General features: G+C 39.1%; 1 protein-coding gene across 1 annotated transcript in view; it reads right to left on the bottom strand.

The window, feature by feature from the left end:
• The window catches only part of LRRC63 (leucine rich repeat containing 63), a 33,030-nt gene extending 19,023 nt beyond the window's left edge, over positions 1-14,007 (bottom strand). Inside the window, exons 1-4 of the mRNA XM_010980880.3 lie at positions 13,896-14,007; positions 5,805-6,488; positions 4,949-5,017; positions 2,715-2,872 (exon numbers count right to left, since the gene is read on the bottom strand). Coding sequence (XP_010979182.2) covers positions 2,715-2,872; positions 4,949-5,017; positions 5,805-6,488; positions 13,896-13,980 — 996 coding nt within the window. The 5' untranslated portion in view covers positions 13,981-14,007. The remainder of the gene's footprint in view (positions 1-2,714; positions 2,873-4,948; positions 5,018-5,804; positions 6,489-13,895) is intronic.
• Between the last annotated feature and the right edge of the window lie 5,972 nt (positions 14,008-19,979).

Here is a 19,979-nt window from a genome sequence, read left to right as displayed (position 1 = left end):
TGTAAATTGGTATTATTTCTTCCTTCAGTGTTTGATAGAATCACCAGTGAATTCCTATGTGCCAGGAGCTTTCTTTGTGTGAAGAAATTAAATTCTCACAATTTAATTAGAATATCAAGTTAGGTTTTTCACAGGTGCAAGACTATTCTGATGTTCTAGTTCTTGTGCCTGTTTCAGCAAGTTGTGTATTTCAAAAAAATTTTTCCATTTCACCAAAGTCACTACATTTATTGGGAAAATATTGTTCTTATTATTTCATTATTTGCTGTTTTAATGTCGATAGGAAATGTGGTGATTTCCTCCTTTTAAATTTTGAATTTGGCATTCAGAGTTTCTTTTTTTCTTAGTCAATTATACCATGAATTTAGTTATTTTATTAATTAATTAAGGGATATTGATCTGTAGTTTTCTTGTGGTGTCTTCACCTTCTTTGGGTATCTGGGTTACACTTAAGGCACAAAATGTATTATAAGTTGTGCTATTTTAATTTATAACTAAATATATTTGGTCATCTGAATGACCAATGTATATTTCTCATATATATTTGGATTTCATCCATAGTTCTTGGCTACCAGCTCCCAAAACCCTTGGAATTTCCTGAACAATAAAAGCAGTGGGAGCATCTTTTGTTGTAATACTTGGGCTCCTGTCTTCAGTTCCAGAAGTGAAATAGTTGTTCATAATAAGCCCCTCTCCACCACAGCTGGATTTATGTTTAAGAAGTGACTTTTGACAAGCTCCTAAGAATGGGTGCTGGGTGACAGAAGAACCAGCTGTGTGATCAGAAGCCTGGAACTTTCGATCCTCCCACCTCTAAAGAAGGGAAGGGGTTGAAGACTGAGTTCAATTACCAATGACCGATGATTTAATCAGTTATACCTATTAATGAAGCCTCCATAAAAACCAAAAGGACAGGGTTTGGAGAGCTTCCAGGTTGGTGAACATGTGGGAATTTGGGGAGTGTAGCACCTGGAGAGGGCATGGAATCTCCGCACCTTTTTCTCATACTGTGCCCTAGGTATTTCTTCATCTATCTGGCTGTTGGTTCATATCCTTTAATATCCTTTGTAATAAACTAGTAGTCAAGTAAGTAAGTAGGTTTCCTGAGTTCTGTGAGTCACTCTAATAAATTAATCAAACCCAAGGAAGGGGTCATGGGAATTTCTGTATTATAGCCAGTTGGTCAGAAGTATAGGTAACAACCTGGACTCGCGATTGGCATCCTGAATTGGAGTGGATGGTTGGAACCTCCAATCTGTAGCTGATTGGTCAGAATCACTGGTAACAACCTGGGCTTGTGATTGGCATCTGGAGTGGAGGGCAGTCTTATGGGAGTGAGCACTTTACCTGTGGAATCTGATGTTATCTCTGGGTAGACAGTGTCAGAATTGAGTTGAGTTGTAGGACACCCAGTTGGTGTCCGAGAATTGTTTGGTAGTGTGGGATTCCCACCCTGCCAACAGTGGAGTTGGGTTTGGGATACTATTAGAGGTGTTCCTTCCTCTTTTATTTTCTGGAAGATTTTGAGTATAGGTGTTCATTTTTCTTTAAACGTTTAGTGAAATTTACCCATGAAGCCCTCTGGTCCTGGACTTTTCTTTGTTGGGAGGTTTTCATTATTTACTTTTTACAAGTCTGCTCAAATTTCTATTTGTTGTTTAGTCAGTTTTGGTAATTTGTGTTTTTTCTAGAAAACGTTTCATTTCATCTAGGATATTTAATTTGCAGGCATACAGTTGTTCATAGTATTCTCTTATAATCCCCTTTAATTCTGTGAAGCCAAAAGTAATGTTTCCATTTTCATTTCTGATTTTATTGTACCTTCTCTCTTTTTTCTTAGTCTAGACAAAGGTCAATTGTGTTTTCATCGATCCTCCCTATTGCTTTTCTATCCTCTATTTCATGTATCTCTGTTCTAATCTTTATTATTTCCTTCTTTCTTCTAATTTTGGGTGTAGTTTGTTCTTTTATTCAAGTTCCTTAAGTTGTAAAGCTAGATTATTGATTTGAGATCTTTCTTCTTCACATGTCCCTTCCCCACACATTCCCTCAGCATCTCTCAACATCATCTCACCCACCAGTATACTTGTTATCATCCATGGACTAACATCAGCACATCATTATCAACCTAAATCCATAATTTATATTGAGTTCAGACTTTGTGTTGTATATTCTGTGGGTTTTGACAAATGTATAATGAAATGTATCCATTATGACAGTATCATGCAGAATAATTTCACTGCCCTAAAAATCCCCTGTGCTCCTTCTATTCATCCTTCCCTCCTTTCCTCCAAAATCTGTTGCAACCACTGATATATTTACTGTCACCATAGTTTTGCCTTTTCCAGAGTGGTTTTTTGTTGTTGTTATTCCTTGTTTACTCCACTACTGCCTCCTTGGTGTTTAATTTTTTGTAATGTCATATTGATTCCTTTCTCATTCACTTTTGTGTATATTTTTAAGACAGTTTCTTAGGAGTGGTTACCATGAAGATTCCCATTGGCATCCTAAATTTAAAACCATCTAGTTTGGGTTGATACCAAGTTAACTTCATTAGCACACACAACTTTTGTTACAATACAATTCCATCTCCCCCACCATCACCTCTTGATGTCACTCCTGCAATCCTGTGGAAACTAACCCAAATTAGGAAACTGAAGGCAAAAGCAACTGATAATACAACAGGAAGCTGCCATTAAAAAGATGTAGCGTACCTTAAGATTAAGCGCATTTCTCCCATATATCTGACAGTTTACTGTGGCCAGGTTGGCCATGGCTGTTATCGTTTCATATCGTGTTGCCACAACAGTTTTAAAGCCTTCACCTTGTATAGTATGTGTCACTGTTGTTTCTATCTTTTTTGACTTGATACCTAAATAAACAAAACGGGAGACTTCAATGTGTCATCACTTAGAGTGAAAGTTAAAAGTTATTTATGTTAACAGTGAGTCTTCATAAATAAGTTACCTGAACACATCCTTTGAGAGAGAGTCCCCATAAACTTCACCCACCCAATCTCAGTTGGTTCTTTGCCAACCTTTTTTTTTTTTAATATTAGCTAGCACAGTTGTCTTTCAGAAAGAAAACAATAAGCTGGTAGATTTCTACCTGGATAACTTGGGTTCCACCAATCTCCGTCTTTTTGTACTATATGTAAAAATATCTTTTTAAATTTTATTGTGAATTACAGAAACAACTTCTTGCTTCACAGAACTAATAAAGGACATCCTATAAGCATTAACTCAGATATAGATCACCTCCCAAGGAACAACTTTGCTTTCTTCCTTAATATCACCTTGATGCATGATTTAAATACCTTATGTAATTCAGTTCCTCCCTCAGTTTAAAGATCTCACACAAGAAAGGGAAAAAATCCAAACGACTCAAGAGTAGCCAAACAGAGACCACCTACGTTTACTTTATTATGACCCTTTTCAGTTTTACCTTTCATCAAAAATGGCCTGGTCCAAAAAAAAAAAAAAAAAAAAAAAAAGGTCTATTCAAGTATACACCCAGATGTGGCAGGAAAATATTTTGAATTATATTTTACATCCCCAGCCATTCTTGCTGCATGACTTGCCACAAGATCTTTTATAATGTCAATAATTTTGAAAGATCTCCATAATACTGTCTCTACTAACGTGTTAGATTTCCTTCAACTAGGCTGTAAGTATCACTTTGATTTAACAAGGGTTGGTTTGGAGCTTTGTTAGGGATAATCTCTTTTAGTTTTCTCCCTTCTCCTAGAACATCATCCTTATTCTCAAGGCATGGGTCCTCAGGGTCTTCAGCTGAAGGTCCAATGTCTGTATCAAGACCTTTCACTTTGGCAGAACTTGAAGTCCAGTAACTGTCTCCTGTGCGACTGTCAAAATCGATGCTCGGTTCCTTAGCATCTCAGCAGATGTTTCCTGCCGTGTTTTTTAGAGTACTGTCCTACACATGCACAGCTTAGGAATCAGCCAGCACCCGTCAGGGAGTCTTTATGTGGATATCTGAATTCAGTTCTCTCCTCTCGGAGATACTACCCCTCAAATCCCAGCAGTATTATCAGCACTGAAGTCTGACCGCTGCCTCCTTAACCCAGTCATACTGTTGCTTTCCACCTGTGCTCTATTCTCCAGCGCCACAAGTGCCCTCAGGCAAAAGCCAAGATCAATGTACAGCTAATTCAGCTTCTTTCAAGGATTGCAGCCACTCAAGTCATGCTTGCAGTGGTTACTCTCCAGTACCTTCAATGGCTATTTTCTGTATTTGGCGCAGCTTTAATACTTGATTTCGGTGGGAGGGTTTTTCTAATACAAGATACTCAGTCTTGGACAGAATCAAAAGTCAGTGGGGGTGAGGAGGGTGTGGCTCGGTAGTAGAGTGGGTGCTTAGCATGCAGGAGGTCCCGGGTTCAATCCCCAGTACCTCTATTTAAAAAAAAAAAAAAGTCAGTAGGTTATTTAAAAATCTGTATCTGATCATTCTAATACCTGGAACTCCTGTGGGTATGTTTCTACTGCTTACCATTTCTGCTAGTTTTCATTTATTTTGTTTCTTTGTGTGTCTGATAACAGTGAATTGTTTACTACACACTGTATTTGTGAAATTGTTCATAGAAATAATGTGAGGTCTAGGATGATGTAATCTTTCTTTAAAGCTGATTTTTCATTTGTTTCTGCTAGGTCACATGGCATGCAGTTAACCCTCATTATTGCATGTCTATCTTCCCCACCCGAATAAGACTTGAGCTTTTATGTTCCCAGCATCAGTACAAAGTTGGGTTTAGAGTCAACACTTTAAAAATTGTTTCTGAGTAAACAGCTTAAGGAACTGAAAATGAGGAGGGCCGTAAATGTGAATCTCACACACACATATACAAAGATACAAAATCACAAATACTTTTGTGGAGAGATAATCGTACATACAGTTTTTAAAAGAATGATATAAACCTAGCACTTACCTTCAGGTAGGCTTAGCATGCTTTGCTTCGGGATACTTTCTTTACGTTCATGTTGTGCTACACGAGTTTCTAGAAAAAAATTTAAAATAGGATTTTTTTTTTAATTGAAGTATGATTGATTTACAATGTTGTGTTAGTTTCAGGTGTACAGCAAAGTGATTCAGTCACACATACGTGCATATATATATGTAAATCTATTCTTTTTCAGATTCTGTTCCATTATAGGTTATCACAAGATATGGGATAGAGTCCCTGTGCTATATAGTAGGCCCTTGTTGGTTATCTATTTTATATATGTTAATCCCAAACTCCTAATTTATCCCTCCCCACCCCCTTTCCCCTTTGGCAACCATAAGTTTGTTTTCTACGTCTGTGAGTCTAAAAACGGGATGTTTAGATACATGTGAAAATTCATATTGAAGGTGCTATGAGTTCATTATAATTGTTCATCTTTTAGTGAATTGAGATTATCCATGGAAATGTGCTCATGAAGGCGCCCATCAGCCTTGGCATTCTCCATCTAGAGTTCATGTGGACCACCTTATGAATGACTGTTCATTCATACTGCTCCTTTGTATTAGCTTTTCTGATCCTTTGAACTACTTTGTCTGGTTCCCATCACCACCATCTGGTGATGCCCAGTCTGGGTGGGGTGCCCAGTCTGTCCTTGGCAGACCTGCAGGGTCAGGATTTCTGTTACTGCATTCTGTCCCACGTAGTAAATGTACAGGCAAAAAGTGATCCCAGCAGCCCATCCTGCAAACCCAACGGGGGAGCCACCATACGCTTGCACGCCCTCTCTCCCCTTCGCTCTACTTGACCTCATCATTACCGACCATGTTGAGACTGGACTTACCTATCACAGACTGTCTTAGAGGTTTCCTGGGTAAAATTGGTAACGGTATGAAAACGGGACCTGGAAAATCACTAATAGTTAGTGTTGCTGCCTGCTTTTGTTGTAAACAGTGAAACCACTGTCCTTCTGCTTTAACAGGTGTAGTCCTTGGGACAGGGATTGCCGCACTTAGACGCAACAGGGGCTGCTTAAAACTGTAGGTAGTGCTCTTGCATAAAAGTAGATGCTCAGCGTGAACTTCCTTGAGTTTGGGAGTAGGCGTTGAAGAAGGGGCACAGGGACGTCTGGGGAACTCTGAGGAGACAATCATAATGTCTTTAAAAATATTATCGGCGTAAGTATTTTTTATTTTTGATGGCTCTTCTGGTTTTCTTGAACTTTCTATCTTGCTTATTTGTTTCCCAAAAACTCGACTTGAAGCTGAAGGACACATTGGGAAAAATATGGAACCAGTAGCAGTCTCTGGAATGTGCCAATAGACGTTCTTAGAAGTTTTCTTGAGTGTTGAAAGAGTAGTCACTCTTTCTCGTACATGATGATCAAGATGGAGATTTTGGATATTGACAGGGGGTTGTGATTGATTTCCTGAAACAACATCAGGAAAACGAGTTTTCTCTCTTTCAGTTAAAATGGTTTTATCTTGAACAAACCGTGCACGTGGTGGCTTTGTTTCAGCAGCTTTGACTAAACCAGAAAAAGAAAAAATAAAGCACAATTAGATTATACTTATCAAGGTGTCAGAAGCAAAACTATTAATGTCTTAGCATTCATAGCTTTCCTTTATCCACCTGTCCTCTCTCTGGTTCTAAAAATGTTTCTGTGTATACTTTCTCAGCTATCAGGACGTTTGTTGAGCCGACTGGGATAAAGTTTGAGCGATCAGCTGGAGAACTAAAAAGGCTAAATTGGGTTGCAAGAACGGAATTGGCGGAGAAGAGCAGGACATAAAGGGAGACTTTTGAGTGGTTGCTGCTAATACTCTCGCCATGTGGAAGGGCAAAAATGACTCGATGAAGTTTTGCCTATTTATCATTTACCATTATCTCTTTCTCATTTGAAACTTCTTTGAGCAAAGATTTACGTTTCTTTTCAATGCTAGATATCAGACCCAGGTGTCTTTTGAACATGATAACATTCTGATACAGGCTACAAGGAACCACAGGTTCATTCATGTTACAATAGTAAGTGTTCCTTTCTCTCTTAGGTCCAGAAAATGCACTGTGCCTGCATTATTTTTTTTCTTAAACAACATTTATTATTGTTGTAAAGAAGTCTTTTTCATGAGAACAGGTGTCACATTTATGTAAAGAAACACTGGTTATGGCTATAGAAGCACATTTCACTCAGCTGCTCTGGATGAAGGATGCTCAACTACGACTCTGAACCCAGCAGTCTAATATTCACAGTGTGCTGGCTGCCATTTAGCTATTTATACAAACGTGCCTTTAAAAAAAAAAAATGTGCCCGCACAGGGTGGAAACGCCAAGGGCCTGCTAAAAAGAGAAGCCTAGAAAAGATAAAATTGCCCCAGCAGTTCTGTTCAACAGCAGTCTGTGAGCGCAGGAAGTCTGGGGGGGAGTTGGGGGGCGTGGGGAGCGGCACTACATCAAGGGTTGCCTTCTCTTTCCTGGGTCTCAGAATGTTCCGTGACATTTTCGTGTGTTGTCTCCGTTGAGTACAATAAATGGTGAGGACGTCAACATTCTAGTGAGGAAATAATAGATTCATTAAGGCAAGATTTGCAAAGAGATGGTCAAAGCAAATCCAACTCTCACCCATTGTCTGTATAGGAGAGGTGGCTAGAGGACGATCTGCGTTGAGAGAGAATCCAGCCATTGGAGTGCTGTGTGTTTCCCTGACCCTCCCCTCCTCACAGTGGGTGCAGGAGGAGGGTTGACCCCCACCTCAAGCCAAGTGAGAGTCCCACTCTTAGAGACCCATCTCTAGAGAACAGGAGTGTAGCCACAAGGAGAAGAGAACATCTCACCGTTCCCACCGGCATTCCCCTCCCCTCCATAAACCTATGTGATAGCAAAAATGGATGCCCCCCATCCCCCAGTGCTGTGGCACAGCTGTGGCGAGGCGAGAGCATCCTTACAACTACTGGACCTCTATCTGCGGGCATTTCAGTGGGGTGTAGAAGCTGATGACTGACTCTCACCTTCACTCTGAACTCCTTAACTCTTCCCTACTCCGAGCCCCACCTACGAAGATACCAGAAACTCTGACTTAGGGAAGAGAAGTAAAAGAACAAGGAGGGAGAACTTATCAGGCCCCTGTTTCCCTTGGCTTGTCTAAAAATGAGCAGACCTCGCCTGAGCTGGGAGAAAGGGCAAGGTTTAATTGCGTGCGAGATGAAAGCACTGATTTAGGTTGGACTAGCTGTTTAATATCTAAAAAGGAGATGAGGCTAATGGATGAGCGTGACTGGAAGAGCCTTGGGAGAGCTGTGTGTGCCACGTGAGTTTAATGCTTCCTTCCTTATAAGGAACTAATCAAAGCCAGCTCATTCAATAAAAGGGTTACTACTACTATCTTCAATTTTATTTTCTCTCCTATATTAAAAAAAAAAAAAAGATAACATGAGCAAAATCTAGGTGATGCTGGGTTTAACACCAAAACAACAATCCATGAAAGAAAAAATTGGTTCAGTTGGACTTAAAATTTAAAACTTGTACTCTATGAAAGACATTGTTAAAAGGATAAAAAGACAAGCCACGCACTGGGAGAAAATATTTGCAAAACACACATCTGATAAAGGACTTGCATCCAAAATAAAGAGCTCTTAAACTCAACAATAAGAAAACAACCCAGTTAACACAGCTCCTCCAGCTTCCTTTTGATTAGTGTTAGTATGGTATACTTCTTTATCCTTTTACATTCAGTCTTTCTGTGTTTTTATATTTAAAGCAAGTTTCTTGCAGACAATATATGGTTAGCGCTTGTGTTTTATCTACTCTGACAGTTTCTGTCATTTAACTGGTACACTTAGACCATTCACATTTTAATGAATTACTGACATTGTTGGCTTAACATCTGCCACATTTGGAAACTTTTCTATTCATTGCAGTTGTTTTGCTTCTTTTTCAAAACCTTCCCTTCTTTTTCTGTCTTTTCTGGTTTTAATTGAGAATTTTACGATTCAGTTTCTCTCCTTCAGTTTCTCAGTTTCGTTCCTCTCTTAGCATACCAGTTAGACTTGTAAAAATGTTTTAAAAGTGATTGCCCTAGAGTTTGTAATCTATATTTACAGCGAATCTAAGTCTACTTTCAGTTAACACTCCACCACTTACTAGGTATGGCAAGCATCTTTTAACATAGTATTCCCCATTCTTCCCTCCCACTGCATAGAGCATCACTGTCATTCATTCCATTTGTCCCTGTGCTATAATCACCTGCTACATCGTTGCTATTATTGCTTAGAACAAACAGTTCTCCGTTAGACCAAATAGGATCACTTATTCCTTCTCTGACACTCTTCTTCTAAGTAGATCTGAGTTTCTGGCCCGTTTCACTGCATACAGAATCTAGTTTAGTGAGCTTTATTTTTTTTTCCCCTTTCAACACTTTAAATATTTCACTCTACTCTTTTCTTGCTTTGCATGGTTTCTGATAAGAAATTCAATGTAATTCTTATCTTTTTTCCACTACAGGTAGATACTTTTTCTCCCTTTCCTTTGGCTTCTTTCAGGAATTTCTCTTTGTTTAAAAACAAAGGTTTTAGTTTTCTGCAGTTTGAATATAATGCGCCAAAGTGTGTTTGTTTTTTTTAATTTATTCCAGTAGGTGTTGCCTGAGCTCCCTGGATGATCTGTGGTTTTTTTGATCTGTCGTTAATTTTAGAAAATTCTCAGCCATTATTACTTTGAGTAGTCCTTCGGCTGTCTTCACCCTTTCATCCCCTCTAGTATTCCCCCTTGCATGTATGTTACACCTTCTGTAATTTTCCCACAGGCCTTGGTTATCCCATTCTTTTGTTACTACTCTTTTTATTCTTTGCACTTTAGTTTGAGAATTTTCAGTAGACCTATCTTCAAGCTCACAGACCCTTTCCTCAGTCATATCCTGGCTACTGATGAGCCCATCAAAGGCATTTTACATTTTTATTAGTTTTTTTTTTTTAATTTCTGGCATTTCCTTTTGATTTTTCCTTACAGTTCCCATATCTCTGTGTACACTACTCACCTGCTATTGCATATTATCCACTGTTTCAATCAAGACTCTTAATATAACAATCATAGATATTTTCAATTGCCTGTCTGATAATGCCAGAATCTGTGCAATATCTCAGTATGGTTCTGGTGCTTGCTTTTTCTCTTCAACCATGTTTCTCCTAGCCTGTAAGCCTGCTTTGTAAATTTTTTTTAATTGAAAGCTGGGACTGATGTATCAGGTAATAGGAACTGAGATAACTGTGGCTGTGGTGTCAGAGACTTGAGTTTCCTTGTTTTGTTTTGTTTTTTAACTCCTTTGTTGCCTTTGGGCTTCCCTACAAATTCCTTCTTAAATTCTGCATCTTACAGCTCTCTCAGGTGTAATCCACTGTTACTATATTGGAGCCCTGCTGATATGGTGGAAAGGTACTGGAGAAAGGAATCATTCTATATTCTTATGTTTAAATCTGAGTTTTTTAGTGTACCGAAGTCCCTGGGCTGTGGCTTTCAGAAGTGTTTCTTAGTCTTTTCCTCCCCTTACAGAAGTCAGGCTCCTGGGGGCTAGCGTTATCTAATTTGCCCTTCCCTCAGGTCAGGCAAGGCCCTGGAACCTAGTTTCCCTTACAGGGCAGGTATTTGTAATGGAGAATACTCTGGGAGTGTTAAAAAAAAAAAAAAAAAAAGGTTACTTTGTCCTTCCTGGAGAAAACAGGAAAATTTTTTTCTCTGATCCTCATGAGAACCTTGTGGGATTCTTTGAGGTAAAACCCATGGCAGCATAGAGGCCCCAGCCAAAGACTAGGATCTCAGGAGTTTTTAACTCTCAGAACTAGTCCACACTCAACCTCCAGTAATTTGTCAAAATTAGCACTTACGTGTTCCTACCAGTTACTGGCTTGAACATCTTCTGATCCTAATAAGCTGATCGCTGTGAGTCTCTCTATTTGTATGTCTCTCCAGATTTCAGGATGGTGATTTGCTCTGTGACCTGATTCTCTGATGGGTCTAAGAAACTCACTGATTATCAGTTGTTCATTTTTTTCTTGTGAGGATGGGAGTGATTACTTTTAATCTCCTTACGTTTTGAACCTGAAACTGGAATTCTCTCGTTTACTTTTCAGAACATTATGACCTGGAATTTGCCACTTCTACTACTATCAAAACCCATCACAAAGTTATTATTGACATCTTATTACTAAATCCAATGGATATACATCATTATTTATCTTTATTTGACCTCTTTTTAGCATTTGATATTTTAACCCACTCTGTTCTCCATGAAAATTCACTCTTCCCTTGGCTCCAATGAAAACACTCTGTCATTTCTCCATTCCCACCACTCAGGCAATGTATCTTTCCTGTCTTGGCAAATGCTCCTCTCTTTCTCAATTTATGTATCTTAAACCTTATACAATATTTATCTTTCTTCAGAGAAACCAACTTACTGTTCTCATTAATTAATTCAACAAGCATTTAACACCTACCATCTGCTAGCTGAGAGTACAATCACACAGCACAAACCTTATTACCATCAAAGATCTCACAATGTAGTGCAGAAACTAGGCAGGTAAACAGTTATACCAGAGAACGATACATGCTCAGTAGGGGGTGAGGGTGGGGTACCATGGGAGCATAAAGGAGTGCCTCTGACTGGGTGGAGGGAGAAGAGGTGCTTAGGGAAACCTTCCCAATGAAGATGACTTCTGTCTTCTCCATTCATACTTCCCCTACGTTGTGAACATTTCCCCATGATTTTTCTTTTTTTTTTTCTAGAGTGTTAAAATTCTATGTTTCCAATAGTCTCCTCTACCATCAAAAACTACACACGTCTCCTCTATAATTAAACATCTTTCATTTCACTTTTCCTCAAGTCTTAGTTTACACCCCATTCCTGCCCCCAGAGTTCCTCACATTTATGAACTACTCCTGTCTGTACTATTAATTGGACATAATTTCTGTGCTGCTTTGTACTGTTATTTAAAGTTTTTACTGTATGTGTATCTCATCTTTAGAGCTTCATTAAAGGTCTTGAAAGGTCCTGACAGGCTGGGACCAGATCGGTCGTGTCATTAATTCCCTACAGCATTTAGCATTGTATGTGAATTATAGATATTTATTTCAAGGTGTGATTTCAGTGTTTGAATATTCATTTTTATAAATTGTACTTCAGTCATTTTAAGTGTTAGTTCATTTACTCAATAAATATTTTGAACATCTGCTATAAGCAGAACACTCTGCCAAGAGCCTTTGGAGACACAGGATTAACAAGAGTTAAGTCATAGAATCTCAAAGGTACCAAAAGCAGGAGAGCTCCCCCCACCAAAGAATTATCCAGCCCAAAATGGCAATAATGAGAAACTCTGTACTAGAGGATAAACTTCAACCAAAAGATGAATGTAAACACTATGACAAAAGAACTGGTAGTGAGCAGTATATCTATAGAACTGTGACTATTACTATTACAGAACACATTGGAAATGTGAAAATGTGGAACATTACAGAAATGTAGAAATGCTATAACAAAAGTTGGTAGGGAGGTGGGAGAGAAAGTGGAGGTAGCATAAGTAGGTTGATTCACACATCTTGAATAGCAATGGATCAAAAGGTAATAATTTAACCTTGTAAATCAAGTTATAGATGAGGCATATTTTAACAGTATGAATGTTGACACTAAAATAATTAATATAATCAACTAAAATCAGATGGTAGAGGAGACTGAAAGGGGAAAGAAGAGGAAATATGCTAATTTTATCACTGTTTATAAGTTAGGAGTCAATAGATAACCATATATAGAGATAGAGGATTAAGAGTATTATATCAAGTTATAATCACAAAAGTGGCTTATCTTTACTTCACAGCACTTATCACAGGGTAATCTGACATTCAGTTATATGATTATTTGATCCCACCAAAAGGTAACTAATAAAGAGGACTGGCAGTGTCTGTTCTGCTCACTACTCTACCCCCAGGTTTTAGCAATGTGCTCATAAATACAGTCAATTCTCATTATTTGCTTATTCACGGCAGCTCTGTTCCACAGTCCCAGTGAGCATTGAGTTATCCAACAGTGAACCATTGCTTCTTGGGAAAAATACAGGGTTAGGTTCCTGCAAGCCTCTGGTCTCAACATTATCAGCAACCAATCAATACATAACCTTGCTTTATATGTGTTTCTATTTAAAGATACCTTATTTAATATGTGTTGTTGATTCATTAACACTGAACTCTCAGCCAACACTGTAATGCATGCCTGAAGGAAGGTGCATTTTTCTAACACATACATTTATCTAACACATGAATTTTTCTCCATAAGACACATCACAGCCTGCTTGTGCTAATGAACACTAGACAGCACTTCAATACTGTGCTTGGGGGCTATTTTAGACAGTGAAATCACCAACAAAAGTACATAATTCAGGAAACATGGCACTGATTAGACCGGGGAAGGGGCAGTTGTTTACAATATGAGAGCTAAAACAAGAAGGCAGAGCGGTAGCCTTCTTTGACCTCAGCTGGGAATGCGTGTGTTCTCACTGCCCTGCACACATCCACGAATGAACAAGATTTACCATTGACATCCTCTTCCTGTACAGTTTCACTATTATAAAAGGAGTGATTTTCTCACTTCTTTCGAGCTCTGTATAATGCTTCAAAGTGTTCTCTGTGATGTATTTTTGACTTAAAAAGACAAAATATAGTATAATGTACTGATTTGGGGGTTACAAATAGATTCTAGCAGTTGGGTAAATTCACTCCTACAGATGCCACAAACAATGAGGATAAACTGTACTTGTAGAAATGAATTGGATGTTATCTTACAACAAACATTTGTAAGTTGCTGGTTATTAGTCAGTGTCTTTATTATGATTCTGAGCTGTGCAGGTTGAGAAACTTCTATGAAAATAAAGTTAATAACATATCTGATTAATATACATACCTGTGCGGGGTTTCTTCTTACATAAAGACAGCTTAGGGAGTTTGGGAGGTAAAGGTCTTCGAAGAAGTTGTGGGTGGCTTTGCATTTTAATAATAAGCACTGTTTTTCACAGCTGTTGGTTGAGAATTGGAAAGTCTTTGAATATGTTTGAATTGTTGCTGAAAAATAATTTATTAGAATCCAGACTATGTCCTAATGAAAATCATTCTGCCCTAATACTGAGTCCAAGCAGAATTCCTATAAAAGAAAAAGAGGGTAATGAAATTTCTTAAAACTTCTAGAAAGAATCTGGATAAAATTCAGGTTTATAACTAATACACAATTTAAAAATACATACATATATCAAGATCATTCTAAAATTTCACATGTTAGCAAAAAGTTCAATCTGTCAGTGTAATTTCAGCTAGTAAATACTGATTTCCCCCCAAAATAGAAATGACAATCATTTTTTTCTCTAAAGAAAAATTGGAAATTGACATTTTCCAAATTATAAATTTGGAAAGAATTTTTGATCAAAAAGGTTGATCAAAAGGTCCCTCCATGGCCTCTGAAGGACCACAATATCTAACTATTCACAAATAAGTTGTTTTCTTTCTGTCATAATTACTTATTTTAAATTTCAACCACTATAGTTGGGCCATAACTATTTAATCCAAAAATAAAATGGTCTTCAATCTAATGAGATTTCACAGGATCGCAGTGCCAGTTAATGCTGTTTAGAAATGATGCCAGAAGATAGAACCAGAAATATGCGCTTAATTCTCAAAGTGCTGGGCACATCACTATTCCGTTGACAGTCTAGAAGGCTACGTTCTGGAGCTGTACCAATGGGCCGTTTTATCCCCCAAAGATAACTGCGCACAAGCGTTCAAGGTGTGCTTCGCACTTGATGCCGGTCATTTTCCTTTCGTATTATGGGAAGAAGTGCTTGGAAACTTCGGACTCCTATGACATCCTATAGGGCAATCAGCTGCTTCTCAAAACAATCGGCTTTTCCTCTTGTATTTATTTTTCCTGGGAATATAGGCAGCAAGGTGAAGCTGAAGGTAAGTCGCGGGTCTTCCCGCGGGATGCTATCCGGAAAGGAAACACTCAGGCCGCCCTCACCCTCTGGCCAGGTGCGGCCTGAAGCCACGCAGACAGGCCCTAGCAACCCAAAGCCAACACACCCGTCCCGCCCGCGGGATGCGCAGGCGCGGGAGGGGAGGGCGGGGCCGGGCGGGGCGCGCGCCCGCGGAGCCCGCGCAGCAGGTCCAGTCCCAGCGGGCGGCGTGCGCCGAGCCCACTGGCCTTTCTCAGCCGCCGCGTGGGGCTGCAGGAGAAGCCCGCTCCACGTGCAACTGCTGTACGGAACCCCGTGGTGACAATCGTTATTACTGTTTTTCTTCTTAATGACAATGACCACTATTACTTATTTACTTTACTTTTCTCGCTTGCAAGGTGCTTAACTTGGGTCTCTAGGGTCCCGGCTGGCATTCTTTAATGCTGCACTTCTGCGCAGCCGGATCGCGTGGCTGATTTTGCAGTGCCTCCCAAAAGGCGAACATGCTGTTTTCTTTCTCTTCCTTTAATGCAACGTATTTTGTCTTTCTGATCCTTTAAAGTTCCTGAATGAAGAAGAAATGTGTAGGAATCAGGGCATTAAGGGTCCAGGCGGGCTTTAAAGGATACCCATTTCAAACTGTCCTAGTTATGTGTTCTGACTGTCCTATTGTGGCTTGTGTCCTGTGTCATGGTGTGGATGAACCTGTGCGTACAGTGATTGATACATCGTGTGTGTTTGCATGTATGTACATATGTTTCTCTGGAGAGTTGAGGGTAAGAGTGCGAGCACATTAGGTAGGTGTGTAAATCCCAATTCAATAAAGTAGGTGGAGCGTGGTTCCAGTCTTGTTTTTTGTTTTGTTTTGCTTTATTTTATAAATACAAATGTAGGAACTTTAGTAACAGTTGTTGGAAGATGAGAGACTTCTGTGTAAATATTTGTAGCTCTGGCATCTTTCAGGATTTACTCCCTAAGCAAGTCTTCCTTTTTGTCCTTAGGAACAAGCATATATTTTAAAACAGTCAATGGAAAAAGTGGAAAAGTAAAAAACTATTTCATCAGACTCTGGGAAATATTATGCATCTTGTTCTTCTTTGTAGATTATTGTCATGTAGTTTCTTTTCCTTGTAAGATTAGTGCGTCCCAGTTATACTGCTGCCCCAGATCATGAATTTATTCCACTTTTGTCTGTGCTGTGTCTACCGCATAGAGTGATTAGCTCCTCAGAAAAACACGACAGTTGACAACAACAGACAGATCGGATTGCTAGGTTTTGTCTCAAATAATAGATAGGTTTTGTTGTGCATATTTTGAAAGCGTGAAAAATGTTTGTATTTTTAACCCTAAAAAATATGTTTATGTTCCAATAGATAAATTGAGTCGGGTTCCTATCCTCTTAATAGTTGTTTGAACCATGAAAACTACTGGGATTCAGTTGTACTAACCAATGCTTGGCCATTAACATTTATGCTTATATTCCATAGTCAAAATCAAGGCAATGAGCCTACCAATAGTTTTTGTTTTGTTTTGTTTTTTTAAATGCTTTGTCACACATCGAATCAGGCATCAGCCTTCTTTCCCTGCAGATTCCTTCTAGCAAGTACCAGGCAGAACCCAGGGCTGTTTAATATGTAACCTCCTTAAGGGTGAATATCTTGCTTTCTGCTGCTTAACTATTTCTGTTATTTAGCACCAAACATTTACCCATCCATGGCTTGGTGTGTTTTATATGTGTATATTTGTTTTTCTAACACAAATTATTCATGCTTCATCTACAGAAATGATGTACAAGTGCAGGCTGGAGTTAGTACAAATCATATTCAATTTGGATTATCATCTTTTAAAATTTATTTTTAATTATTTTTGAAAATATTGCTACCTCAGTTTCCTTTTTAAAAATAACCATGTCTCTTTAAATAATGTAACTCTTTGATTTTAAGGGTCTGCTTTACCTGATGTACAGTCCAATCAGCCACTTTGTTTGTCCCATTAGCTTTGCAGTTTGGCAGAACCATGAGATCAGCTTTGTCAAACTGAACCGCAACACTTTTAGCAAATTGTATTAAGGAGGTCACCGTGGTGGTGAGTGCCAAGGTTGTATACATCCTGTGTTTTTCTTTCTTTCTTTCTTTCTTTTTTATGTTGCTAAACTGAGATAAAAGCCTCCTGCAAAAGCAACCCTGCACACCCCACAGGTAATGCTATTGATTTTCCTAATGAGTGGAGAATACTTGGGGAATCTCAGATTTGTGGTTGGGGAAAAGACACAGCTCTGTTGGGATGGTGTAGAAACTGTTGCTAGAAATCAACACTATTTTCTGTGTACCTCTCTGTTTATTTGTTTTCCTTTTACAGGACAGAGGTCTACTGAATCATTTGGTCAGTGTAGATTTAACCTAACATTTGACTGTGTGGAAATAACTGGAGCAATTTGTATTTTTCTGCTCATATTAGTTTTTAGAAGTTCTGTTTAAAATGAATAGTTATTTTTGAGAGCACATTGGATAAACTGTTGAATCCCGAGGGTAACCCAACTCATGAAAATGCCTTTGAGAAAGAGATATTTTCTTGATCTGAGCTTACCCAACCATTTTCTTATTTATATACTGGGAAATGTCTTTATACCAGTTACAGTGGCTTAAATGCATACATTTATTTTGTCTGTTTTCATGCTGCTGCAAAGAGAACAATTTTATATTTTCTTAAATGTTAATAAAAATATTTTGAAGATGTTGCTTTTCTTTTTACCTCTCCTATCTCACTGCAAAGGCAAAATCTGCCATTTCTTTTCTTAATTTTTTGGCCAGTTATTTAGTTTTTTTCTATTTGTCTCTCAGGATGATAGTTATTTCGTTTCCTTTATTGAACTAGAGATTGATCCTGGGATTCCTTTCAAAAAAAAAAAAGTTCCTAATAAGGAAATGTCACGCATTTAAAAAAAAGTTCCCAAGCATAACGGAAGAACAATGTCTATCTGTTTTTAAAAGTGTATTCATGAATTCAGCCATTCATTCCACTGATTTATTGGAACCTATGTGTAAGGCTCTTTGCTAGGTGCTAAACTTTAAAGTTTTTTTAAACAACATATAATGATTCATTTGAGGCTTTATAATTTTAGACAGCAAAATGGAATTTTAAAACATTTTCAAAGGCTTTATTTATCTGAAATTATAACTACTTGAGGTTTAAATTTTTTTAACATTGTTTTATTATGTTCCTGGAGTAGAATAGTGTTATTTATTCACACTACCCCGAATACTCAGAAACAGATCTGTATTTCCTTAGCTTCGTGATTGTCTTAGACTGTCTGTGCCCACCTGATATTAGATATCTGTGTATATTGTGTGTTTGTGTCCTTCACCGGAAAAAGGTAAATAGTATTTGTTTTCTTACTGTTAGAATGACTGAGCAACATTGCCTTTGGTGCTGTGAGCGGTAAAATGTTAATGGAAAGCAGTGGTCTAAGTGTTGATGTTATGTTTTATCTTACTCCACAGTTACCACGTTAATTGAAAAGTCTACTGTCTGCATCAAATGTCAGTCAGAGGCCGCATAGCTCCGCTCAGCTGGGTTCGAATTCCTGGCAGCCACTTGCTAGCTCTGTGCCCTTGGAACAGCTGCTCAGCCTCTCTAAGCCCCTGTGGTTTCTTTGCCTGTAAAACGGGGTGAAATGGTAACTAACTCAGGATATTTCTAGGGCTAAAGAGAGAACTTGTGTCAAGGACTTAGGCTTGTGCCGGGTACAGATGAGTCCTCATGAGATGCTAGTTGTTAAAGACAAACGGCTCTGATTTCCTATCCGTATTGTTCCTGCATTAGGTGATGATAGTTGATGTTAACCAAAGTGTCTGGAGGGTTAAATCCTGGGCATTTATCCGTAAAATATCACACTTGGTTTGCTAAGGTCTCCGGTATGTTGGAGAACCAGGTCTGCAGCTCTCAGATTGTGAACGAATGCTGTGCATTCTCCAGGCAGGTCGCCGCATCCTGTCACTGGTCCTTACCCTCCTCTGGACGGCAAAGGAACTGTGGGGCAGCTCATGCCTGAGAGTCCAAATGCAGTGATGTAAGTAAGAAGGCCTTGACTCATTTTGCTCACATGAGTTGAGTCCACGAGGTGCCGTCAGCATTGATTGAGCTAGACTGAATCCATGGTGATGTCAACCCGTGACCCAAGGATGAAAGCTGTCTTGTTCTCGGTGTCCTCCAGGCCAGCTGTGAGCCACAAAGGTGGAAAAGGCCAAAGGGCTGCAGCGTGACCCTCTTTGGAATGGCCAGTGGGAAAGATGTTCTGAAAGCATATAATCTTTCTTAGGTTTTTTTCTAATGTGCACACCAGAATTTGGGAGTGTAATCTACAGAGTCCTTGGGACCGGCTGGAATTTAGTCCTAAACTTACAAGGAGCATGTGTCATGCCCATGAGGTGTCTGAGCTGTATGCCCTCTGTTCAGTCCTCAAAAGAGACCTCTAGCACTTAGCACCATAGGTGAGCAGAAATGCTTTGTAATGACATCTTCATTCTAAGGCAAATAGCAATTCATGATCTTAAACAGTAAATACAATGGATTTGCTTTTCAAACCTGTCATTCTGCTTTATGCTCACAGTCCTAAGTGTAGTGAGGCTAAAAGTGTATGTGGGGATGGCAGGTAGGGAAGAGCACACATTGCCTGGACACGTCATGGTGCATTTCTCGTACCACCACTGGACTAATAGAGCCGTAACTTTTGTTTCAATATCACACGGTGAGTTTAGCATGCTTTTGACAGTTCTTCAAGATTTACAACAATCTCAGTCTCCTACCGTTTTGTTTTGATGTTGGAGATCCCAGGACATTGTTTCTTTCCTCACCTGGTCCGGGCCTCGATGCGGAGACTGTGCCTTCATTTCCTTTGCCAGTTATTCCGGGTGGAGTAATACCTCCAGGGGAAGAGATACGGTGTCCCGCTCTGTTCAGGAGCCTTGGGGAGGACAGATTACAGGCTTTACGCTTCCCTCCACTGCAGTTCCAAGCAGAGCACTATTCTTTAATCTGTTTGA

The sequence above is a fragment of the Camelus dromedarius genome, chromosome 13 (assembly GCF_036321535.1).
Source record: "Camelus dromedarius isolate mCamDro1 chromosome 13, mCamDro1.pat, whole genome shotgun sequence".
Taxonomy (NCBI): Eukaryota; Metazoa; Chordata; class Mammalia; order Artiodactyla; family Camelidae; genus Camelus; species Camelus dromedarius.
This window is presented reverse-complemented; position numbering and strand designations above follow the sequence as displayed.